Here is a 19,500-nt window from a genome sequence, read left to right on the forward strand (position 1 = left end):
CAGTCCAAAATTGAAACCTTCTACTACTGCTCTCTGCCTCCTACCATCAAGCCAATTTTATATTCAGTTAGCAAGCTCTCCCTGAATTCCAAGTGATCTAATTTTACTAACCAGTCTACCATATGGAAATTGTCAAAGGTTTTACCAAGGTGGACACAGACATCATCTACCGCTCTGCCCTCACTCTTACCTTCAAAAACCTCAATCAAGTTTGAGAGACATAATTTTCCATACTCAAAACCATGCTGACTATCCCTAATCAGTTCTTGCCTCTCCAAATACATGTAAATCCTATCTCTCAGAATCTCCTCCAACGACTTACCCACTGATATCAGACTCACTGCTCTATAGTTCCCAAGCTTCTCCTTGCAGCCTTTCTTAACTAAAGGTGCAACATTAGCACCCCACCCCCAGTCTTTTGGCACCTCACCTGTGGCTGTAGATGATAGAAAAGTCTCTGCTAGGTGCCTGCAATTTCTTCCCTAGGTTCCCATGGTGTCCTAGGATATGCTTGATTAGGTCCCAGAGATTTATCCAACATTATGTTTTTTTAAGACCTTCAGCATTTCCTCTTCTGTCATCTAGGGTGTAGGTTTGCTCGCTGAGCTGTAGGTTTGATATCCAGACGTTTCATTACCTGGCTAGGTAGCATCATCAATGGTGACCTCCAAGTGAAGCGAAGCTGTTGTCTCCTGCTTTCTATTTATATCTTTCTCCTGGATGGGGTTCCTGGGGTTTGTGGTGTTGTCATTTCCTGTTCGTTTTCTGAGGGGTTGATAGATGGCATCTAGATCTATGTGTTTCTTTATGGCATTGTGGTCAGAGTGCCAGGCCTCTAGGAATTCTCTGGCATGTCTTTGCTTAGCCTGTCCCAGGATAGATGTGTTGTCCCAGTTGAAATGGTGATTTTTTTTCAACCGTGTGTAGGGCTACGAGGGAGAGGGGGGTCGTGTCTTTTTGTGGCTAGCTGGTGTTCATGTATCCTGGTGGCTAACTTTCTTCCTGTTTGTCCTATGTAGTGTTTGTGGCAGTCCTTGCATGGAATTTTATAGATGACGTTGGTTTTGTCCATGGGTTGTACTGAGTCTTTTAAATTTGTTGGTTTTTGTTTGAGAGTGTTGGTGGGTTTGTGTGCTACTAGGATTCCGAGGGGTCTCAGTAGTCTGTCTGTCATTTCTGAAACTTCTTTGATATATGGTAAGGTGGTTAGGGTTTTTGGCTGTGTTTTGTCTGCTTGTCATGGTTTGTTCTTGAGGAATCTGCGCACTGTTTTTTTTAGAAAGATATAAATAGAAAGCAGGAGACAACAGTTTCGCTTCACTTGGGAGGTCGCCACTGATGATGTTACCTAGCCAGGTAATGAAACGTCTGGATATCAAACCTACAGCTCAGCGAGCAAACCTACACCCTAAACCTCAACCTGAGCTACAAACCTTGGTCTTCTGTCATGTGGACTGTTTTCAAGACATCAATCTTTAAATATCCTGAGTTCCCTAGCTTCCATATCTTTCTCCACAGTAAATACTGACAAAATATTTGTTCAGTATCTCTCCCATCTCTTGTGGTTCCACACATAGAGAACCTCATTCATCTTTAAAGGGCCCTATTCTCTCTCTAGTTGTTCTTCTGCTATTAATGTACTTGTAGGATCTCTTTGGATTATCTTTAACATTATTTGCCAAGGCTATCTTCTATCTCCTTTCTGCCCTCCTGATTTCCTTCTTAAGAATGCCCCTACTCCCCTTATACTCTTCAAGAGATTCACTTGATTCCAGTTGTCTACACCTGACATATGTCTCCTTCCTATTCTTGACCACAGTCTCAATATTTCTATTCTTTCACTGTTTCCTATTCCTATCAGCCTTACCCTTCACTCTAACAGGAACAGGCTGCCTCTGAACTCTCGTTATCTCACTTTTGAAAGTTCCTGTCTCATACCATCAAAATTGACCTCACTTTAAATTCAGAACTTTAATTTTTATACAAGGCCTATCCTTTTCCATAGATATTTTAAAACTAATAGAATTGTGATCACTGGTCCCAAAGTGCTTCCCCACTTAACACTTCAGTAACTTGCCTTGCCTTATTTCCCAAGAGAAGGACAGGTTGTGCTCTTTCTCTAGTAGGAACAGGTACATATTGATGAAGAAAATTTTCTTGAACACATTTAACAAATTCCTCTCCAAACCAACCCTTTAAACTGTCATGTACACCCACAGCCTATGGAACAGATCAATGATCTTCAGCACTGCCACTTATAATCAAGAAATGATAGTGGGCAATTAAACTAGCCGGAGACAGATACTAAATCTCCCCTTTCTTCAACTTTGGGGAACCCAGCACATCAACATAAAAGACACGCTGAAACATTTATGATCATTTCCAACAGAAGTACTAAGTAAATGACCTTTAGACCACAAGATTCAAAAGCAGAAGTAGCCCATTTGGCCTTTCAAGCCTGCTCTGCCATTCAATTAGATCAATACTGCACTTTTAATCTTCAACTCCACTTTCCTGCCTTATTCCTAAAACCCTTGATTCCATTTCCTGATTAATAATCTCAACCTCGAATATGCTTGGTAACCTAGCTGTGGTCACCTTCTGCAGCAAAGAATTCTACAGATTCATTACCTGAGAAAACATTCTTTCTGCATCTTAAATGGGCAACCCTTTACTTGGAGGTTTTTTTGAGCAACATGCATAACCTCACATTTTTCCAATTACATTCCATCTGCCGAATGTTCGCCCTCTCACTCAACTGGTCTATTGCTGAAAGACTCAAGACATGTGCTCCACAACTAGTCTTACCCTCAGACATGAAGCAAGCTCCAGTTAAATCCAACACTTTTACCTACACAAAATATGAAAATTTGCCAAGGAATCTCTTATCAACAAAAAGAACAAACCCAATCTGGCTAATTATTCCCAACCTGACCTCAATCATTTGCAAAGTGATGGACGGTGACTGTGCTAGCAAGTAATCCCTACTTAACAATAGTCCAATTCCTAGTGCTTTGTTTAGGTTCTGTCGGAGTCATTCAACTGAGGCCCTACTGTAGTCTTGATCCAAATATGGACAAAAGAACAGAATTCCAGAGGTGAGATTGAAGTGATGTTCTTGACATCAAAGCAGCACAATTGATGGGGTGTTAGAGCTCTCCAGTTGTTGGAGTCCTTTACGGGGAACTTTCAGGTGGTGCAGTTCCCATGTTTCTGTTGCCCTTGTTCTTCTAAATGGTTGTCCTTTCAGAAGCCTTGGTGAATTTCTGCAATGCATCTTGTAGATGGTACACACTGCTGCTACTGAGCATCAGCCATTAAGGGAGTGAATGTTTTTGGATGCGGTGCCAATCAAGTGGACTGCATTGCCCTGGATGGTGTCAAGTTTCTTGAGAGTTTGGACCTGCACTCAACTAGGCCAATGGAGAGTATTCCTTCACAATCCTGACTTGTGCTTTGTAGACGGCAGACAAGTTTTAGGAAATCAGAAGGCGACTTACTAGCTGCAGGATTCCTTGCCTCTGACCTGCTTTTGTTGCCACTGTATTTAGGTAGTCACTGTATTTAATCCAGTCAGTTTCTGGGTAATGGTAACCCCCAGGAAGTTAATAGGACGGAAATTCAGTGCTAGTAACACCATCGCATGCCAAGGAGCAATGGTTAAATTCTCATATCTTAATCTCATGTTTTAAGAAAACTTTAACCCCATCACAGATGTGGAGAAAGGAATATAAATTTAACGAAGCAGCATGAGGATAACGTGCCCTTAAGAATGATTCCGTCAAGTTCAAATCTAAATCTATAATTAATGTTTTCAAAAGATCATAGGGAAGAAGCAGTCCTTAAGTCTATAAGATTCAGGAGCAGAATTAGGCCGTTGGCCCAGAGTCTTTTCCATTATTTGATTATGGCTGATATGTTTCTCAATCCCAGTCTCCTGCCTTCTCCATGTAAAATCGATCCCCATCTTAATCAAGAGCCTATCTGTCTTAAATATACTCAGAGACATGGCCTCCTCAGCCTTCTGCAGTAATGAGTTCCACAGATTCACCACCCTCTGGCTGAAAATATTCCTCATCTCAGTTCTAAAGTCTTGACCCTTCACTCTGAGGCGGTGCGCTCGGGTCCTAATCTATCCTACTAGGAAACATCTTCTCCACATGCACTCTATTTAGGCCTCTCAGCATTCCGCAAGTTTCAATCAGATCCACCCTCATCCTTCGAAACTCCATCGAGTACAGACCTAGAGTCCTCAATCGCTCCTCATATGAAAAGCACTAACCCTGGGATCATTCTTGTAAAACTCCTTTGGACTCCCTTCAAATTTAGCCCATACTTCCTTAGGTAAGGGACTCAAATCTGCTCTCAATATTTCAAATGGGGCTTTATACAGCCTCAGCAGTACATCTCTGTTCTTGTATTCTAGCCCTCTTGGAATGAATGGTAACATTCCATTTCCGTTCCTAACTGTCAACTGAATTTGCACGTTAACCTTAAGGAATCTTGAGCTTGCAACTTCCAAGTGCCTTTATGCTCCAGATTTTTGAAGCATGGAGAGAGGATTGGCTGATTGGCAGGAGCCAGAGAGTAGGGATAACGGTTTTTTTTCAAAATGGCAGCCAGTGACCAATAGAGTTCTGCAGGGTTCAGTGTTGCAAACCAGAACTTTTTATGTTATACCTTACATGGACGAAGGAACTGAGGCATTGTTGCCACGTTTGCAGATGATACAAAGATAGGTGAAGGGGAGAGCCTGTAGAAGGTTTTGACAGGCAAGGAGAGCATGCAAAAAAGTATCAGAAGGAATGCAATATGAGAAGTTGTGAGACAATGCACTTTTATTGGAAGAAGAGTCATAGACTATTTCCTAAATGGGGGAGTGGTTTGGAAACATGAAGCTGGGTCCCCAGGATATTATCTTCTAGGAGAAAGTGAGGACTGCAGATGTTGGAGATCAGAGCTGGCTCTGTTCTCCAGCATTTGCAGTCCTCAGCTCTGATCTCCAGCATCTGCAGTCCTTACTTTCTCCTAGAAGATTTTAACCTACTGCGAATCCGCTTGCGCTCTGATCCCCGGGATATTAACTGGGTCTCTGGATTAATAGTCTAGCAGTGCCACTAGGCCATTTATGAACTTCTGTGAGGCATTTGATAACGTCCTAGTTTCACAATAATACTAAATCCCACTGTTGCCTTCAGACCACCCTTCAATCATCTACCTACTCAACCAAAGGTGCTGCCTTTACTCCACACTTTCAATTTCCCCTTCTTACCAGCAGTAACTTTACCCCATCCCTTCAAAACCCTCTCATTGTTGCCTTTACCACATAATATGAATGATAGAGGAGATAATGTAAACAAAGGGAAGGTAGATAGGAATGATTATGCACAGCCACCATGGTGGAGGGAAGACTTGATGAACCACTTAGCCTTTTTTGCTGCAACCCAATTTTGTATACATAGTCCAAGACTAGAATTGGATTAATCTATACTTCATTTGAGTCTTGAAATCATCAGTGAGTTAAATGTAAGCTGCACAATTCAAGCTGTGTGATTTAACAGACAAATCATTATGTTAATTTCTCTCATTGAAGGCACAATGAGGAAGGGAGTCAGGCTTTTACAGATTCCCACCACCTCTCCATTTCCCAGTACATTTTGCTCTCTTGAGTAACACTTCAAATTTGCAGCAAGGACTCAGTCCCTATCCTGGATTGGCAAGAATCAGTCACGGTATTGGTTAAGTTTGTCTGCAATTTGAGATTTCAATTCCAAACTGCATTGTATGACAACTTTCAATTCATGTAATATCCCATCCTGATATCTCAGTGGCACCATCTCTATAGAAGTCATGGGTTCTGGCTTAAAATGTAGAGCCTTTCTGTAATCAATTGCAGTTCTGCAATTAAAATTCTGTTGGAGTAAAAAGTGACAGCCCCAATCAATAAATCATGTATGCAGTAATTTTTTATGATTTCAATTGGAGATAGAAACATGGATCATGCATTCCCAATCATTGATATTCTCAATCTTTTATTAAACACCTACAATCATGAAACAGGCTTAAAAAAGGCAAGCTTCAACAGGATTTAGGCATAAAACTGACAAAACCAGCTCCCTTGTTGTTCGTTTGATGGTAATCTTTCATGCTTCCCAAATTGTAATGTGGTCTTGAATCTGATGCATAACATGACAGCTGCCTAAGGGCAATAAGATGTTGGACAGTCTGACAGATGTGTTGGAGAGAATGACCCAGGATGTCAGGAAAATTTACCAGCAATTTTGAATTATTTATGCTTCTTGTATATTGCAAGTCTGGGCACATTTATCTCCTCTTAATTTTCAGCTTTTAGTTCTGATAATGACTCCTGTTGAGGTTCAGATTCATTTGAACTTTTAATCCAATTAGGTATTTCGCCTTTTGGACAATAGTTGGTATTTGTAGACTATTCAGCTGGGGGGAAATTCCAGACTTGAACCAGTTTACACTCTGTCAGGATCAACATCAGGTGCAGTACATCCAGCACCATCTTCTTTAAGACCTCCTAATGTATCACAGAAAACAGTTATAACACATGCTTCCAATTTAATGGTTCTGAGCTGGCTGAAAAGTCCAATGCACAACTAAACACATGCTGGCTTTACCTGTTCAGCTGAAAACTTACAAGGTATTGCATTATTACACCCTTAATGTCAGATTGTCCTATGGCACAGTGGTAGTGTTCCTTTCTATGGGCAAGAAGGTCCAAATTCATCTCTAATGATAATTTTCCTATAGACTCCAACAAGATGGAAACCATCTGGCCCTGAAAACAAGTCACTTTTTAATGCTTTTGTTTTTTTAATTACTATTATTCTTGTTCTGTTAATTTTGCTGAGTCTCTGTCCCTGATTTTTTATTAATAGTTTCCTTAGAACATCTGGCAAACTGATCTCTTCCTTCACATCCTGATACAAAATAGTTATTCAGCATGAATGCTATTTTCTTCTAATACAGGCATGATGATTTATAAATATTGATAAATCAAAGCAATGCTGATATTCGAATATAAAAATAACATTACTGTTTACACATACAAACAACTCTAAAGCCACCACCCCCTGGTCAGTTCTCAGATGTATAGCATCAGTGAAGGGAGCTTGCTGTGTATGTTTGTGTATGTCAATTTAGAAACAGAGCCTCATGCGCTTATGTTTTAAACATAAAATTGTGATACAAGCCAAAATGCTGCTATCTCAAGAGTAATTAAGGAATCTTATGGAAATAGTAAAATAGGATTAACACTACTGGACCAGTAAGTCAGAGACTTGGACTAAATCTCTGGCAGCACAAGTTCAAATCTCACTATGGCAATTGACAACATTTAAATTCAAATAATTAATAAAGAGAATCTGGAATAAATTATAAATTCAGAGAGATGTCTATGAAACTATCAGATTGTCAAAACACCCACGTGGTTCACTAATTCCCTCAGGGAAGGAAATCTATCACATGTAGCCTGTCTCAGCTATATGTGACTCCAGATCCACAGCAATGTGGATGACTCCTAACTGTCTTCTGAATTCCTAGCAGATTGGTGGCATCAAAACAACTACACAGAAGTCCGATAAGGTTAAAATCAGGTAGACCAAGAATGATCCAAGCATCAGAAATGACAAAGGCCTGCCCAAAGTCCTTCTCACTAAATTTTGGGCATGCTGCCTTTCAAGTCACACACCATTTTCACTTAAATGTATATTGCTTTTGCTTCACTGTTCCAGTGCCAAATTCCTGGAACTCCCTCCCTAATAGCATTGTCAGTGTACCTAAGCCACAATGGACTGCAGCAGTTTAAGGTGTCAGCTCACCATCACCTTCTCAAAGACGATTAGAGATGGATAATATATGCTGGTCCTGCTAGTGATGGTGTCATCTCTATATTCACATTCATTTTTGAATATGAATGAATAGAAAAACTTCAGTAAAAACTTTTGCCACATAACTTTGGAGGAACAAAGTTATGTTGGAAGAAGAGCTGATGTGGGAAGGAATAAGTAAAGAGAAGGAATCCCAATACAAGGTGTCGGTTTGTTGCAGCAGGTCCCTAAGTTACAGTCTCCATTGAAGCTTGACTTGGAAAAAATCCTATGCCACAATTCTGAGTGGAAGCAATTAAGAGTTTCTTATTGCATTTCCCAAAGCAGAACAATTTATTTCCATTCCTGCTGTAAAAACAAGTCTTCAAATCACTCAACCGTTTACTAACAGGATTAGTTGTCACAGAGTCACATTATAATTATAGCATAGAAAGACCCCTTTCAGCCCATTGATTTTGTGCTGGCTTTCTGAAGAAACAATTTACCCAGTCAGTGAAATAAATCACTATAGTTGCACTTTGTCCCATTCCAAAAATGCACTTTTTATTAAAATTCTTTAAAGTGCATTCCAAAATATTTCAAATTGAAAATTGCACAGTGTTGAACAAAATGTAACCTTTTCTCATTCAGCATATTCCACTGAGGCGCCTCAATACTCTTGATATTCATGATGTACATCCCAAGTCAGCCCCTAAGTTACACTCTCCATAGTTTCCAGCCCCTCAATGTACTAGAGTTAAAAGGCTTTAGACATTGGCCTTTCCCCACTGTACTTCTTTAGCAACTGCCCCACACCTCAGTGTGGGACTCAGCATATAGTCCTGGACTTTGGAAGTCTATAACACTCAGATGATGACAATTCTTTGCACTAGAAGACCACATGTTTTGAACAGACCTAGAGTGTCCTTGACTGAGTTAATGATTCTCTAGCCACAGTTGATGTTTATCTTGGTGTTTGTCACTGAGAACAGCTTGTACAGCAGACTCCTCTGTCATGGAGCTGCTCCGCATGAGCTTGACAAAAGCCACTACATTTCTCTCTAGACCTTACATGCAAAGGCATATTCCAGGAGATGGAGGTCAATCAAACAAACATACAAATCAGAAGGTAGACCACTCAGGCCCTCAAGGCTGCTCTGCCATTTGGTGAGATCATAGCTGATCTCTCCCTCACCATAGTCCCTTTGTCGGCAACATGAGGAGAGGTGAGACTTCAGATTTGTAAAAGGAATTTGATTGGGAAGGCCCTTCTCACCATTTGAAAGTTCTGGAGATGAGCAATCTGTCAAATTATTCTCAAAGTCCACACAGAGAACTGACCAATATAATTCACAATGTTCCTGATAAAAGGAAAATATTGCAGATGCTGGAAATCTGAGATAAAAATACAACTTCAACAGTTCTGAAAAATAATACTTTCAGACATGCTGAGCTCTCCAGCACTTTCCATTTTATTCCATAATCTTCTTTGCCTATAAGGCATCTAGGACATTGCAAGTGGAAACCATCTGATGGATTTGTGGTCAAAGTTGTTTTTCTGTATGAATGCTTTCATGGGGACAGATTATATGACACAGTCTAACTGCTTGCAGCATTTTACAGCAACATGGCCAGACCCAACCTTGCCAAAATGAGGGATTGATGGAACCTCAATGTGTACTTGGTGTCTGTGCCCTGAGAGTCCATGTACATCTTGACGCAGCAGCACACAAGACGACTAACAGTATGAGAGTGATATTGGGCATGGTTTTTCTCTTTAATCAACAGGTCTGTACAATTTGGCCCTGCAAAACATTTTGACATAAAGATAAATAAGAAAGTGGCTTGAGTGATCACCACAGCAGAAAGAGGAATGGGGTAATGGGCCACACTACTGCCACATACAACAACACCAAGAACACTTTGCACCTGATGAAGTTCTCATTCAAAACAGAGATGAAGTATTGCTTCCATATGCCCAGTTGTTTTTTTTCTTAATTTTACCATAACTACTTGCTGTTTCTAGTCTTTAGCTCATGTCTTGGCTCCTCCAAGACATTTCCCCAGCTCTTTCAGGTAGTCTGACCTGACAGCGAAGGGCAAACAGATTTAAACAACCCAGTTCCCAAATAACATGCCATGATTTACCTTTGCTCCACAGGCCTATTTGAACTGTTTGCTGATGCCGACAGCAATCCAAATAGAAGTGACAGCTCATGTACAGGAATGCTTTGACCCAAGTGCCATCCTTACCTGGGATTTCCAGTCCTCCTAAGCCTGCATCCTGTCTGATGAGCAAAGTTTTCATGCAGTAGATGAAAGACAGGACAGCTGTGTCTTACCGCAGATAGGATAAGGAAGCTTTCTGAAATTCACCACATTCTCTACATTCCAAATCCATTTTAGAGAGCACACTCATCACGTAGGCCTGCTCCTTGTTAAGGCTGATGGGGTATCCACCATCGCAATCATTACTTGTAGGAGCAGAGGTGCACTATTCCATACTTCTGTGGAAATGGAACATCTGCTTTGACCTTAAGATAATGTGGTTGAAACACATTGTACAATAGCTTTAAAACTACACGTTAAAAGGAAGTAATCTTCATACCATTTTAAACATGTTGCTACCTACCAGACAAGACAAATTGGTAGGCTGAAGAAACCATTTTTTTAAAAAGATATGTTCATGGGATCTGGTCACTGTCAACCACACCAGCATTCAATGTCCGTCCCTAAATATTGGACCAATTAAGTTTCTTGCCCTTGTTGGTTTCCTCATCACATGTAGGAAATGCACTGATTCATCAGCTGAGTGGAAGCAGAAGGTGATAATCAGCAGATTCCTTTGCTTACATTTGACATGGTGCCATGAGACTACATGGGGCTCAATTTCAATGTTGAGTACTCTCAGGACTATTGCTCCCTCCAGTATGCTGTCATACCTAGTGGGTCTGTTCTGATGATGGGAGAGGACATAACCAGGGTTAGTGATGGTGATACCGGAGACATTGTTCATGAGGTATAATTTCATAAGTATGTTCTGCCCAAGTGACAGTGGAAGGTCCATGAAAGGAGCATGGTTTGGGCTGCTCTCTGTTAGAGCAGTCTTTAGGGATTAGATTACATTGGCCTCACCACACAAGTTGCAGCATATAGTCAGCTTGCAAAATCCTTTGTCTGATAGTCTCTGCTTGCAGCTCTTTCTATTGACAGCACTGCACAGCCAGCTTTACCACACAAACAGCAATGGCAAATTTTGGATTTCATAGAGTACAACTAGGTAGTGCCAGTTTCCTCTGACATGAAGCTGGAGGAAGGAGGGTGGTTGATTGTCGACTTACCATCCACTTTCAGAGCTCGACAACTACCATGACTTTGTTACATGAGTCTAACTTCTGATGGGGTCCTTGATTCTTGTGGATTTCCCAATTATGTCAATGTACCTATTCAGAAAGGTAGACATATCCAACTCAGAAACATATGATGGTGGTATGATTTGGGAATGCAGAAATGCAGTCACAACCCAGATCTGTGGTGATGGTAGGGCAAAAGCTCATGGGATCCAGGGTAACTTGACAAGATTAATCCAAAATTTACTTTGTGATAGGAGATAGAAGATGGTGGTAGAAGGCTGTGTGACTGGAACCTGGTGTGCAGAGGTGTACCACAGGGATCCTTATTGTTTGTGACATTCATAAATGATGTAGATGAGAACAGTGGGGGGGGGGAGGAAATGAAAAATAAGTTTGTGTCATTTGCAAAGATTGGGTACGCGGTTGACAGTGAGGAGGAAGGTGTTAGGTTACAGGAGGATATAAAGCAATTGGTCAGATGGGCAGATCAGTGCCAGATGAAATTTAGCCATAATAAATGAGATGATGCACTTTGAAGAAAGTAACAAGATAAGGGAGCATTCAATAAGTATACCAAGAAGCCCAGAGCAGTGGAGGAATCTTGAGATACTTGTCCACAGATCCCTGAAGAAGGTTGACAGGTTAATAGGGTAGTAAAGGAGGCATACAAAACACTTGCTTTTATCAGTTGCGGCATAGATAATAGCAGTAGGCAGATCATGTTGGAACAGTAGAGAACTTTTGGCTAGGGCATAACAGAGTACTGTGTGCACACCTAGTCACCACGCTGTATGAAAGATGCAAAAGCACTGCAGGGAGTACAAAAGGAGATACACCAGGATGTTGCATGAGATGGAGAATTTCAGCTATGAAGACAAGTTAGATGAGCTTGGGTTGTTTTCTTTTGAAGTAGAGAAGGTGGAGGGGAGACCTGATAAGAGGTATATAAAATTAAGAGGGGCACGAACATGGTAAATAGAAAGCAGTTGTTCCCCTTAGTCAATGGGCCAAATAACAAGGGGCATAATTCTAAACTGAAACACAGGAGGTTTAAGAGGAGAGTTGAGAAAAAAACCTTTTCACCCAATGGGTGGTGGAGGTTTGGAATGCAGTGCCAGTGAGGATAGTTGAGGCAGGAAGCCTCAACCTTTAAAAGTATTTGGATGAGGAGTGTCATAACATTCACAGCTATGGACCTAGAGCAGGAAAGTGGGATGAGTTTAGCTATGTGCATACAGGATCAAAGAGCCTCTTGAACTGATTTCACCATTCTATGAGGAATTTCAAACAAGGTGTGACATTCTTGAAGTTTACATCCAAGGATCAAGTGCTGGGAAGTCCTAAAGACAATGGATATTTATAACTTCAAATCCACAAAATTCCAAAAGGATTCTCCTAACAAAAAAAACTGTAGTTGGGCTTAACATTCAGAATTTATCGCTGTTTTGGTGTAATGTGATTTTGCAGTTGAGTTCAATTTCAATTCTGTCTCATTGTGCTTTTCCAATAATGGTGGCACATATTTCAGCTCAACAGTTAACATAGTTTAGTATGCATATTTGTCTGTCCCTTAATGAAACTTGCAGCATTGGGGATTAAAATATGATAGATGATAAAATGGAGCCAGACACTGCAATTCACTCAATCTTATTTCTCTACCATAATCACTTCAATAAATCAAACATATATCTATCACACAAATATCATGTGTTTCAACACAGCCATTGGCAATCAGTCTGATTTTATCAAAACATCAGCTAAAAGTATAAACTAATACTAACAAAATCAGCCTACATTTACAGCATATTAGCAACAAGCAACAAGTTCACCAAGGAGGAAGAAACTGACAACAAACTCACATTTCTGGACGTCACAGTAGAAAGAAAGGACAAGGGAGAATTACAAACCCGTGTATACAGAAAACTGACAAACACTGACCAAATACTCAACTACACCAACAACCATCCCAACACACACAAACGAAGCTGTATCAGAACACTACTCCAACTTGCCACCACACACTGCAGCACAGACGAACTTCGAAAAACAGAGGAGAACCACCTATACGAAGTATTCAAGAAGAACAGATACTCAAAAAACACAGTGCGCAGATTCCTCAAGAACAAACCACGACAAGCAGACAAAATACAGCCAGAAACCCTAACCACCTTACCATATAAAGAAGTTTCAGAAATGACAGCCAGACTACTGAGACCCCTTGGAATCCTAGTAGCACACAAACCCACCAACACTCTCAAACAAAAACCAACAAACTTAAAAGACCCAGTACAACCCATGGACAAAACCAATGTCATCTATAAAATTCCATGCAAGGACTGCCACAAACACTATGTAGGACAAACAGGAAGAAAGTTAGCCACCAGGATACATGAACACCAGCTAGCCACAAAAAGACAGGACCCCCTCTCCCTCGTAGCCCTACACATGGATGAAAAAAACCACCATTTCAACTGGGACAACACATCTATCCTGGGACAGGCTAAGCAAAGACATGCCAGAGAATTCCTAGAGGCCTGGCACTCCAACCACAACGCCATAAACAAACACATAGATCTAGATGCCATCTATCAACCCCTCAGAAAACGAACAGGAAATGACAACATCACAAACCCCAGGAGCCCCATCCAGGAGAAAGATATAAATAGAAAGCAGGAGACAACAGCTTCGCTTCACTTGGAGGTCGCCGCTGATGATGTTTCCTAGCCAGGTAATGAAACGTCTGGATATCAAACCTACAGCTCAGCGAGCAAACCTACACCCTTTATTAGCAACAATTAAGCTATACGTGGGCCTGATTTTAAAACAATAATTGTATGCTAGAGTTTGAAAATTTGTGTAAGTTAGGTTATGCCTCTGAGCAATACTGCATCAAATAATAAATGGTACATCACAATGTATTTCTTCCTACAATGATATTCAGTTATCTTTATTTAGTCCTACAAATCTTCAAATGTGTGTATCTTAAATACTCTTCCTTCTTCCCTCCATCTTCATTGCTAGAAATTGAGCTTACAAGACACAATCAAATAGACTTGGTCTATTCCAGGTGTTCACAGTTAGGGCATGTTTCTTAACAAAGGTAGGTAAATATAGTTAAGATCTAATGGTGAACACACATTCTGCTATTCCTCCATTTTGTAAAACATGGAGTGTGCTGAGAGATGGCTGCATTGTTACAAGCATCATCTTTCAGATGACACTTTAAACCATGCACCTTTTAGATCTTTCAGATGAACTGAAACACGCTCATGGCATGATTTAAAGAGCAGGGTTTTCTCTGTGTCCCAGCCAAAATTTAACCCTCAACCAGCATCTCAAACAGATTTTGGGTAATTTATTTTACTGCTGTTGTGGAAGCTTCCTGTCCACAAACTAACTGCAACATTTCTACACTTCAATGATGTGCTCACTTCAAAAGTAATGCATTGATCATGAAATGCTTTTGGGAAATAGTAGAATTAGAATAGGTGCTACATAAATGCATGTCTTTCCTTTCATAATTATGCATTCCTTAAGTATTAGTTATGATTTCGAGAATACAGGTAACATTTTCTACTTATTGTACACATACTCACACATATATACAAACATATATATATACACAAAGTCTTAGAGAGCAATGCAAGTCATCAGTATATACAACTTGAAGCTACAGGGTCGGCACTGTAAACAAGTTACTAGTCACAGATTGCACAAAAGTTCATCACCTCAGAAACTAGTCATAAATCATGATTTTTACTTTTTTTAACCCATTACTTTCCAATTTGAGTAGTGAAGTATGACATACCTGGTAAGGGCAGGGAATATGGTATTCACGACAGCGTTCCTGAATCCATGTTGTCTCCCATACAGTACGAAATGCTTGTTCATAAAAGTAACATCCAATTACCACAAGGAGCGGCACAAGGTAGAGAACACTGAATACACCAATACGGATCATGAACTTCACCAACTTGTCCTGGTTCTCTTTCTCTAGTGGGATTTCAATCCTTACACGATTCAGAGATATTATACCTGCCAGCAGCAAAGAAACACCTACCACCACGTAGAGACAGAGAGGAGCTAAAACAAAATATCGCAGTGCATCAATGTCATACAGTCCAACAAAGCAAACACCACTGATGTTGTCTCCTTCAATTTTGTTCATGGCAAGGAGAGTGATCGTGAGAGTTCCTGGGATCCCCCAAGCACTTGCATGGAACAGCAGTGCTTTCTTCTCTATGGCTTCACTGCCCCATTTGGGAACAGCAGCCAAAAACCACGTGATAGTCAGGATCACCCACCAGACACTGCCTGCCATTGTGAAGAAGTAAAGTATCATAAATAGCATAGTACATGCCTTATTGTGGGAACCTTGTGTCACTGTAGATGCTTTATAAACTGAAGGATCATTTCTGTTGCATGCAACTGTGTCTTCTAGAAGAAACCCAATAAAAAACACCAAGGATACCATCATGTAACAGACTGCATAGAATATGATTGGCCGTTCTGGATAGCGGAATCGCTTCACATCAATAAGGAATGTGAGAAAGGTGAAGAGTGTAGCAGACAAGCAAACGATGGAGATCACGCCGATGAAGTACCTTGCAAAAGAAAGTTCTTCACGTCTGAAGTACATGTTAGGACAAGGTGGTGAACAGTCTGTGACCCCTAGGAAGGAATAGCCAAGTTCAGGATCAATTTTCAATTCCCGTGGGCACCAAAAACCATAGTCTCTCTGCACTGCCATTGGGGCCTCCTCTGTGGGATCACCACCTGAAATAGAGTCAGTCTGGCGTGGATAGGCTTCATCACAGTCTGGAAATCTGGGGGTTGGAAAAAGTGAATTAGAAAATCAGTTGCTATTACTCAAGTTTTCTATATATAGATATCAAATTCTCTTTATTGCACTGATCCTGACTTAAAACATTCTGTTTGGAGAATTATGAATAAAGTTAGCAATAACATTTATGCTTATAAGTGCTACTGGCAACTAGAAAGAACTGAAATGGAGAACTTAAGTTGCCAAGGCAAGAAGTCTGAAAACTGCATGGCATTAGATTCCAGTGTTATTACAGTATCTATATGACGACCAATTAACAGCTTTCACACCCAAAGTAGGAGAAAGAGCCACATATTCCTTTCTGAAACTACTGCAAAACTTATCTAAAATACAACGCTAACATCAATGACTGTTGTTAAGTATTGTCTAATGGCCTATGTATAATACATAACCTATTAAAGAAAGTATAGCATGCTTGGGAGGAACAGTCCTCTACCTACAAGGTGCAAGTCAGGAATGTTGTTGAGTGTCCTCCATTTGCCTGAATGTGTACACTCCAAAAATGCTCAAGTAACTTGACACATGGGGTGGCACAATGGCTCAGTGGTTACCACTGCTGCCTCACAGGGACTTGGGTTCAATTCCAGCTTATGTGACTGTCTGTGTGGAGTTTGCTCGTTTTCTCCATGTCTGCATGGCTTTCCTTCGGGTGCTCCAGTTTACTCCCACAATCCAAAGATGTGCAGGTTAGGTGGATTAGTCATGCTAAATTGCCCATAGTGTGCAGTCTAGGTGCACTAGCTAAGGGAAACGCAGGGTTACATGGATAGGGCAGGGGTGTGGGTCTTGGCGGGATGCTCTTCAGAGAGTCAGTGTGGACTCAATGTACTGAATAGCCTAATTCCATACTGTAGGAATTCTATGATTCCATAATACTAGGTCAAGGGAGCCTGTTTAGTCAGCATAGCATACACCATATTAAAAGTTTACTCCCTCCACTAAAATATTGCACAATGAATGTACAATCTACAAGATTCATTACAACAGTTCAACTGAGTTCCTTTGAAAGCCTTAAATGTATTTAATGATAATGCATTCATAATTTTCTGGGCTACAGAATGCCAAAGATTAGACAAATTGGTTACTGGATTATATATTTTTTGCACAGTAAGAATCATTAAAGCTCAAAGGCAATTCAGTTTCTGTGAAGAGCTTTATGAAGTACCAAGGATATGAAGGACAAAACCTAAATTCAAGTGATTTTATCTGTTTTAGAAAAATTGCAAGAAATTCACACAGGACTCTTGAATGGAAAGATTAGAACACTAACCCTTCACCAAAAGACACTGGTGATTCTTTGTCAGAACAGTACTTTGAGATGACAGTAACTTTGGCATTTACTTGCAATGTTCTCAACTTGCACAAACCCAGGGATAATTTTCTTAAATCCTTTACTAAAGTACCAAAAGTGCAGAAGGCTGGAACAGTGTCCATTTGTGCATGAAACTTGGGTTTGCAGCCAGCTCAGAGTGGTTACAAGAAACTTAAATAAATTTGAGCAGTTTCAAATTAGTTAATACCAGATGCAGAGGGGATGCTGCAGCAGCTGGATGCTCCACAGAGCTATTTATTATCTGCAGAAATTGGCAGTCAGATCACTGGAAGAAATTCTGGTGTTCTAACTGGAATGCTGTTTTGATAAGGACTTAATGTTGGAAATTAGGGCCCCTTTTAAAACTGTATGCTTTTTGTAGCCCACAGACAGTATTTCATGTCTCACATGAAAACTCATTTAACTGTTTTAGTAGTAATTAGCCTTCACCAGCAAAACTATAATTTTTATCAGGTGCCACACTACTACAAGAGCAATGTTTTTGAAAATAAAGTTTTGTTCTTAGAGGAATGAAAACTGACTTTCAAATGGAAGTGGGCAAGGAAACAACGAGAATCCAGTGTCATGAGCAGTCCTCCCATAGTCACTCACTAAAAGGAGTCATACATTGACTGATACAGTACAAATTATCTGCTTCTGGAAGAGGGTATATCAACAAGTGCTCAGGGGCAGCAAGGAGTCCTCCTCAGGTAGTCCTTGCATGCAGTGTTCCTCATCAGGTGACCCTCAGATGAAGATGGACCAAAAGAAGAGAAGGAAGACCCAGAGAAGAGTTCTCTAACACTCTGGCTAAAGCACCAGGATACTGCCTTCACTTTAATGAGAGCAACGCGTTCCACATCAACAGCCTGTTTGTTCTCTGGTATCAGTAAACCATCCTCATTTGCCACAGTTAGATACTTTTCTTTGTCAAATTAATTTATGCATCATATCTAAATTACTTACAAATTGTCAACTGCCTATCTTCAGTAACTGTGATCACAAATACCCCAAAATCAACAAGAAAGAAAGAAGAAAAAGCTTGTACAACTCGAGAATACCCAAGAGTGCTTTAAAAACCAATGATTAAAGGAAACATCTGTCAAAATGCTGTGCAGTCTAAATATCATCAGAAAACGTTACATAGGCTAAGTGGCAGCTCTTAATCCTTCTGCTTTATAATTGCTAATCAAAGACAACGTATGTACATTTTCACTATTACTGCAGTCGACTCTTCACCCAATGTGGCAGCAACTTAGGTGCCTGACTTAGAATTCCTTCTTACTAGAGAACACAAGCACTATGCTGCTGGAAGGAAGGTCTCAGTATATATGTTTCCAGGCTGAAGACAATTAACATTTAAGATCATGTGACAATTCAAATAAATAAGCTTTAACCAGCACAATAGAGAAGGGTGCTTTTTTTTGTATTCAGCAGGATGAAAGAGATTCATTATAAAAACAAGACTGTTGCTAAGACAGCTTAAAGAATGTGTAAGCTTGATATAAGCAGAAAATGCTTTAAACGCCCACAGGTCATATAGTATCTGGAAGAGAAAGGAAGGCAAACATTTTTGGGCGAGATCTTTTATTTAGTCACAATAAAATTACCTATTTCTCTGACCTGGTGGGTATCACCAGCATTTTCTGAAATGTTTGTCTTGCCACCTTGGTGGCTCAGATGGGTTAGCTTGCTTTCTTACTTTATACACTCCATCTCCTCTGGCCACATGACTCCAAACATCTCCATCAGCTTATTACACTCCAGATATGCTCGCTGACACAGTTTACGACATGGCAGTGTAATACGCCCATACTCTGTGCAAACAGGGGCATACATTGCACATAGGAATGGCTGTAGATCCCTGGAACATTCCAAGTTTACAAGAGGATGGAATGGCTGTAAGAGAAATAAGTATGGTTATGTAGTCCTGTTACAAAATAAATGTAAGCAAATTCAAGAAAATTGAAACTAAATCCATATCATATTCATTACAATATAGCCCATAAGAGCAACAGTACATAATTCAATTCTAAATCTTTAACTAGTCAAATATTTTACTCCAAAGATCAGTTAGGCATAATTCTCCCCATTATTCCAAACTTACAACAAATCATAATCGTTAAATTTAACAAACAAAACCACTGGATGATGAGC

General features: G+C 40.2%; 1 protein-coding gene across 5 annotated transcripts in view; it reads right to left on the reverse strand.

Annotated features, from left to right (window-relative positions):
- LOC140464621 (frizzled-3) overlaps nt 1-19,500 on the reverse strand; it is a 106,493-nt gene that overhangs the window by 14,021 nt on the left and 72,972 nt on the right. For 3 of the 5 annotated variants that reach the window (XM_072559934.1, XM_072559952.1, XM_072559943.1), the window contains exons 4-5: nt 19,046-19,242; nt 14,997-16,014 (exon numbers count right to left, since the gene is read on the reverse strand). In XM_072559934.1, the coding sequence (XP_072416035.1) occupies nt 14,997-16,014; nt 19,046-19,242 (1,215 nt within the window). Of the gene's footprint in view, nt 1-14,996; nt 16,015-18,953; nt 19,243-19,500 lie in introns of those variants that run through there. The other 2 variants (XM_072559969.1, XM_072559960.1) reach the window with 2 other exon arrangements.

This window comes from Chiloscyllium punctatum, chromosome 3 (assembly GCF_047496795.1).
Source record: "Chiloscyllium punctatum isolate Juve2018m chromosome 3, sChiPun1.3, whole genome shotgun sequence".
Taxonomy (NCBI): domain Eukaryota; kingdom Metazoa; phylum Chordata; class Chondrichthyes; order Orectolobiformes; family Hemiscylliidae; genus Chiloscyllium; species Chiloscyllium punctatum.